This window comes from Egretta garzetta, unplaced genomic scaffold, assembly GCF_000687185.1.
Source record: "Egretta garzetta isolate BGI_Z169 unplaced genomic scaffold, ASM68718v1 scaffold39, whole genome shotgun sequence".
Classification (NCBI taxonomy): Eukaryota; Metazoa; Chordata; class Aves; order Pelecaniformes; family Ardeidae; genus Egretta; species Egretta garzetta.
The window spans coordinates 1,185,001-1,192,286 of NW_009260945.1; the positions used below are offsets into that span (position 1 = coordinate 1,185,001).

Below are 7,286 nucleotides of genomic sequence, written 5' to 3' on the forward strand. Positions count from 1 at the left end.
TCCCCCCCAAGTGTGCGGCCCCCCCCCCCCGGGCCGAGGCAGGTGCCGGGCGGGTGTGCCCCCGCGGGATGAGGGGCAGGGAGATGCCGGAGCTGGCGCTGAAATGGGGTGCGGAGCCCCAACGCCTCCCTGCGCGGCCGCGGACATTTCTGCTCGAATGGGGGGCCAGCCGCTGGGGACATTTTTCAGGACTGTGCTTCTTTATGAATTAACAATTGGGAGCAGCAACCAGGGACGCTCCGTCCCCCACCCCCGCTGGAAACTTGAAGACACTGCTCGATTTGTTGTTTGCTGGGTATTTTGGTTTTCTGCCTGCTGCAGAAACACCACTTCTGGCAAACTTCTGCTCTGGCTTTGATTGCCTCCATGCAAGACATCTGAGAGAGATCCACTAAAAAATTAAAAATAAAATAAAATAAAATAAAGGAAATCATGTCACCAAGTCCACAGGGCTTCAAACCAAGGAAGGAGCGAGGCAGGGCGATCTCCATCCCCGTACCTCACCGCACCGCGACTACAGGCCTGCACGCTTCACCGCTGCGTCAGGAGTGGCAGGGGTTTAAAAGCTAGACTTTGGGGGGAAAAAAAAAAAATAAATAAAAAAGTGGGTACAGCAACAGCGAAAGAAAATGATCATTTCAGAGGGCGATAAGATACAGGCGGCTCGCATTGAGGGCACTGAGACGTTATCACACTGTGCCGGGTCAACCTGATACGGCGGTAGATAGCTGGGGCTGGAGTTGCCTATCTGCCATTACACCCGGTTACGGCCTCGCCAGTCCCTGGCCTTTTGCTTTTCACTTGAAAAGTTAAGTCACATCCTGGACTATTTTTGCATCGTGTTGGCTTAGAGCTCACAAATCTGAATGCACCCAGCCCTCAGAGAGTGACAAATGTTATTCTCGGTCCTCCCCCACAATTTCAGGCAGTCAAGAATTAGATGCGGCGGAGTGTACAGTATTTTAATCTATTGATTTGTATCTGCTGTGCCCGAAAAATTCATTAGAGGAGCCTTAAAAGTGTGAAGTGGTTGAGTGCTCAGCTCCCTCCTGAAAAGATGAACTCTCAACAAGCCGCTCACCTCTGCCACGTCCTGGGGTGTGCTACCTCGTGTTATTCATACCGAGACCTGCACTTAAAACAGGTATCCGAAGCATTTGACTACAGACAGCTCGAGTGTGCGTGTGTGTACAAGCAGGATTGGGTTTTTGTCCCGGCTGAGCAAACAAAATCTATCCCACTCTCCATAGCTACCCCTGGAATGCCCAAGCCCCATGGCAGCCGCTCGCAACACAGCGATTCGGAAAGAGGGAAGGAAGAAAGCTTATTAAAAAAAATCTTAATTCCTAACATTGAAGGATGTAGGATTATTTTTTTTTTTCCTGCGTGAAATTTTAAATTCAGCCATCTGAACAGGTGTCAGAAACAGTGGGTCCATTTAGCTCCTCTGATGATCGGAGTAATAAATATAGAGGATTTCCTTTCAATGCAGCACATGCTGAAATGACACCAATGTAGTTCTGGCATCTGAGCAGATAATTCTGATATATGCATCATTTCCTCCCTAAATCCAGGAAGCAGCTACACTCTCTATCTGATATTAGTATATTATGTCAAATAGAAATTGGTATTAAAATTATGAATGATTCTAGATCAAGAACTTCCTACACACTACGCAGAGGGAGGGGGAGGAAACAGCTGCGCAAAAGCTTTCGGAAGGAAAAAAAGAGCTGGGAAAGTTCATCTTTTAAACTAAAAATTCGCTGCCACGTTTCACGTGGGGGTAGTTTTCAAGTGGCATTTCGATTCAGCGCAGGCATTTTTGTTTTAAAAGGGTGAAGACGACTTTCTAATAAATGGAAGCTCTCACCGCTCGGTTTGCAAACGGGCGCTTCTCGCACAGCACCTGCCCAGCGGCGGCGAGAAAATGTTCAAGAGATAAATACACACTGGTGTGTCCGGGATATTTCCCTCCCTTCTCCCCTCTTTTTTTTAGGATGCGCTCCGGGATGACATTTCTCGAGCAGGGAAAACGCTGCAGCACAAACACAAAAATACTCTCGGACTCTGCTCAGCAGAAGCCCGGAGGTCAGGCAGAGGGTTATGTTTCATTTTGGGGAGGTGGTCACACGAAAGTTCTCTGTAATGTAGTCAATAAATGGGAAAGCACTATAGGACTATAGGAGAAATAGGACATTGTTAGTGATGGGGGGGAATTAAGACCACGCACACCTTTTGACACACGATTTGCCCGGCTCGGGCAGTGTTCCCCCTGCTTTAGCCAGAGAAGTACCTGTGGGAGAACAGCAGATCCTGCTCCCCTTTGAAATCCCCCGGGATTGCACCTCCAAGCTCAGTGGGAGCAGGATCGAGGCCAGAGTCAAGCGAGGGGTGATTAATGAATGTAGGTTATTCAGAGCAGAGCGGTTCCAATTAGTCCTCAGCCAGCAGTCCTGCAGCAAAGGTGGGCGCTCCCCTGCAATGATTCATACAGAGAACCCCAATACTCGCTTTGCTTTAGTGAACATTAAAACGTGCATCTATATTTTTCCCCCCTTCAGCTGGGCAGTTGGTGTGTTTCAGGCTGAAATCCAAGTGCAGCCTAAAGAAGGCTGTGGTTTTGTTTGTTTTTTTTTTTTTATTTGCAAAGCAAGATTGCAATGTGTCATAACGATGCCAAACTGGGAGTGAGCCCTTTTTCCCTCTCAGGTTGGGTGTGTGATAGGAATTTTCCCTTTTGCACTCAGTCTATTTCTAGGAAGGATCTCTCTTACCACTGTTCAAACAGGGTGGGTTTTTTTCCTCCAAGAAAGAAGACACTTCAGGAAGGCAGCAGCGCTCCCCTCGCTCTGCACTACTCAGTCGACTCACAATACTTTAAAAATCCTAATGCCTGCTCCTAACTTTGCCTGAGAGGAAACCTGGAGCAGCAGAGGGGCACGGGGATGAGGCTGGACCAGAAGTGGGTCCTGCTCCGGGGGCCTGGGGCTCTGCGCTCCCTCGGGGGCTGCAGCGCCGCTTCGGTGGGGACTTGGCCAAGGAGAAGCCTCATCTCTTCCCCTCCTTAGGGCAGGGCTCCTTTCGGAGCTCTTGGCAAGGGCAGCAGCAAAGCCTCTGTAAGTGACCCCCTGCAAAAAATACCTGGGCATCAGTAAAGGCTCGGCCAGAGAAGGGAAGGTGGGAGAAGAAATAAAAAGCAGCCCTGTCTTTATGAGAGGAGATAATTCTCTGCTTGGCTGATAGCAACCAGTTTACCCACAGATTACACATTAACCAGAAAATGGAACTCGAATTAACCAGAATCTGGAGCTTGAACCATTACTCAAACCCTGGTGCAACAGCAGGTCAGATGCCAAAGGGCAGGTTGGGGCCCTGGCCCTGGGGAGGGGCGAGGCACAGCATCAGAGTTGAGGACCACGGCCACCGATGCCCGCTGTCACCCACGGTGGGGCCAGGTGTCCGTCCCCTCCAGAAGGACCTCAGCAGGAGCAGGGTGACCTCCAGCAGCACCCAGTGCCTACTGACGTAGGCCCTCATGGATGCAGGTGCCGCGGGGGGGCTCAGGGCTACATCCTGACCTCAGCACACAGGGCAGGATGGGGTCCAAGCCGTGGACTGGACCAAACGGGCAGAGGAACAGCAACAGGTCCTTTCCTTTCAGTGCCACCGGTGCCCAGGGGGGATGACCTTACAGCTGGGAAGAAGTTGCACGAGCAGAAGAGGGGAATAAAAATAAAGGAAAAAAAAAATGTGCTGAGTTTATGAGCCTGGGTCTGGAGATAAAACCCCCATCCTGGAAGGGCTGGAGCATCCTTTGGAGAGGCCTCTGCTTCTCAAGTGAACTGGGCTGATAATCCCATTCAAAGAGCGGGAGAGGACTCTGCAAAGCCACACTGGAGGCTCTTGGGGAAAGTGGCTTTAAACGAACTGGGTCGAGGGTTTGAGGAGCCTTTCGAAGTCAAGATGCCCTTTGACATGGAGAACTGCAGTGAAGAGGGGCTCCGAGACCTGAACGTTTCTAAAAGCACATTAACCTTTGGATTGATTGTTTAGGACAAGTAACTCTCAAAAGTTGGAGGAAGTATTTTGATTTTTTTTTTCTCTCAGCTCCTCAGTCCTGGGTTTTCTAAGGCCTGTAGCAAAAAAAAAAAAAAAAGGGGGGGGGGGGGGGGGGGGGGGATAAAACAACAGAGCAAATGAAAGAAGAAGGGGGGGAAAAAAGCAAAGAAAAAAAAGAGGCAGTATGGACCCAAATGGCAAGGAATCTTTCGATCTGGCGTTAAGTGGCTCTGTGACAAGCCAAGCCTGATGCGGTGTCATCTCTTACTAGAGACAGGCATGCTTTGCTGGGATCAGATGGTAAGAGGATGTGAAGTCTTCCCTTTCACTTCGCTCCATCATAAAACAATCAAAATATAGGGCCATATCATGTCATCAGGTTTTTAAGCAGACCTCCCCTTTGAGATCTCCTAAAACCTGGTGGGATGATCTGAGTCACTGAAACTGAGCCGACTGCGATACTGAGAAGTCAGAAGCAGCACCTGAAAGCTCACGTTTTTCATCTACCTGAAAGAGAACTTGATTTCTAGCGGGCAACAATTTTCCATTTTACACGAAGCTATCCTTTTCCTTCTCCCCTCCTGCACATAATTGAGCCCAGCTCTTGTATCAGCATCACCCCTTCGCCAGGCAGTACGCTGAAGTACCGCTCTCGGAGTTATTGAACTTTAAACTACAGACTAAGAAACTGAGTACGGAATCAAAAAAATGCAGTTTATTATTGTAGATTATTCTCTCTTTTGATATAACCATAGAGTCGAAAATGAAAGAAAAGCACATAGGAACATCACACGTGGTTAGTTAGTAACTCAAGATATAAAACAATTTTGCACAGCAAAATATGTAAAAGAAAAAGTAACTGACAAGATTTTTTTATATTTATTGTGGTAAGATTTACTTTCCATTTTTTTTTTTTTTTTAAAAGACAGGATATCAGTCCCTGAAAATAAAATTTACTGATTATTGCCTTTAAAACTGTGGAATTTTTGAAGTTACAGAAAATCCAGTTCTGCACCACAATACAACTGTAAAAAAATCTGCATCATTTTAAAACTGTGCAGTAATGCCATCTTTATAACTGCATAAATTGTATTAGCGTTCTAAACAGGTTCGTAATTTTTTTTTTGTCATTTTTGTATTATATGCTTGCAGGTTATATCTTAGTGCAATTCAGTCCCAAATACTTCAATTTTGAAAAAAAAAAAACAAAACACCCCAAAAAAAAAAAACCCCAACCCATACATTTTGAATGTAAAATACCCCTATAGATATAAACAGGGGTGCCTCCCCCTTTTAATACTTTGGTTTTCAAATACAGTCAGTGGTATAGCAAGGACTACATATACCCAACTTATATTTAAGTTGCAAGCACATGCTGCATAAACTACTTTTTAAAACAGTCCCGTTGCAAATTCTACCCCCCTTTACATCACGACAGTAAACAATTTAGTGCATCAATCTTTAAAAAAAAAATCTACATCTAAACAGACCTAACTCTTTCGAATTTATCTATAACATTCCTTTATCTGTAGCATACATTTTAACTGGGCTAACAGATGACAGAAACTAGAATTAAATTATATAGTAGGAACCCAGAGCATTCCACATTTGACAATGACCAAATGCAAAAGGAAAAAAAAAATAAATGGGGCAGATCACTTAAAATTAATTTTTAGACTGTTTTAGGCAACAGCATGGTTTCAATGTCCCATGTCCCCCCCCCCCCCCCCCCCCCCTGGGTGGGTTTTTGAACATCTTTCCAAAGTTCTTTTTGTGGGTTTTCTGTGATTTTTTTTTTGCCACATTAGGCTATCAAAATCCATTCTGGCATGTTTTTTGAGAGGGAATGCTTCAGTGCATTTAAAAGGAAGTCTGAAGTTTTGAGTAACTCAAAGCAGTTTTAGAGCAGATGCAAACTTTAATGGGGAGGAAGAGGAGGAGGAAGATCAAAGGTTGCACTTTTTTGCTTTCAACCCAAAAAAGTGATGAGGCAATAAAACAAAAGGATGAATGCCATGCCATAATAGTCTCCAAAAGTCCATTTCCAAGCAAAAGAAAAAAAAAAATAATTATACCGTACATGACCAGCATGCAGGGTTTTTTATTAATATAATGTCTCTTTTTCATAGTCTTTCGAAACAGTTATAGTTCATTGTTGCTAAGACAAAATAGCAAGCGTAATGCATGAGATGAGTATGGGATTCTAATGGCAGACTAAAGTCTCACGTTTGGCAGATTAAGGCCAAAACTCACATGAACACACCGAAGGTTGATGCAGGCTTGATTTTGGCAGGTTGATCTAGGCATATCTCTAGTTTTGCACAACAACGCTAAAAACTGATGGAACTCAGCAAGCTGGAGTCTAAAAATTTCACATTGTTTTTGTATTTTTTTGTTTGTTTTGTTTTTTTGTATTTTTTTAATTTTATTTTTCTTTTTGCAAAGCTCAAATCTCATATGAAGAACTCAGGATGGCAAAAAAAAAAAAAGTCTGACTTTTTTGGACACAGCAAGCTCAAAAGAAAAAAAAAACCTCATGAACTTAAAAATATATATATATATATATAATGTGGATGGCAGGTTTCAAAGAAGAGCAAGCTTCATATGAAGAACTGAGTTGGTGGCGAGTTGGATCTTTTAAATTTAAAAAAAAAAACCACAACAGCAAGCCCCCACAAAAATAAAAAAATAATAATAATAAACAGAAAAGAAACTCATGTAGAACTTTAGGTTGACCAACACGGAGCCAGCCCACCTTAAAAAGAAAAAAAAAAAAAACCAACAAAAAAACCAAAAGCCAACCCAAAAACCAACTTTGTTTTAAAATTGTTTTGAGTTTAAAAAAAAAAAAAAAGTAATACAAGGTGGCAAGCTGGGTTGTGTCGCTCTAGCAAAGCCCCCAACAACAACTCACAGGGAGAACTTTTAGTTAAGGTGGCAAGGCTGTGGGAACTCACATGAAAAACTCTGGAGAGGAAGGGTTGTCGCTGCTGGATCCGTTTTCTCTGAAGCCATTGCTGACCAGCTTCTCGTACTTTTCCTTGTAGGCGTCCCTCTCCCGGACCAGCCTGGAGATCTCCTGCTTTAGGTGCTCCACTTGCTGCAGCAGCTGGTTCTTCTCCGACTCCAGGACGTGCCGCTGCTGGACCCTCTTGAAGCGGCAGGACTGGGCATAGCCCCTGTTTTTGAGGGTCCTCCTCTTCTGCTTCAGCCGGATCACCTCTTCC

At 44.8% G+C, this 7,286-nt stretch overlaps 1 protein-coding gene across 1 annotated transcript in view; it reads right to left on the bottom strand.

The window, feature by feature from the left end:
- Positions 1–7,012: 7,012 nt before the first annotated feature.
- MAF (MAF bZIP transcription factor) overlaps positions 7,013–7,286 on the bottom strand; it is a 1,175-nt gene continuing 901 nt past the window's right edge. The window contains exon 2 of the mRNA XM_009647197.2: positions 7,013–7,281. Coding sequence (XP_009645492.1) covers positions 7,013–7,281 — 269 coding nt within the window. The remainder of the gene's footprint in view (positions 7,282–7,286) is intronic.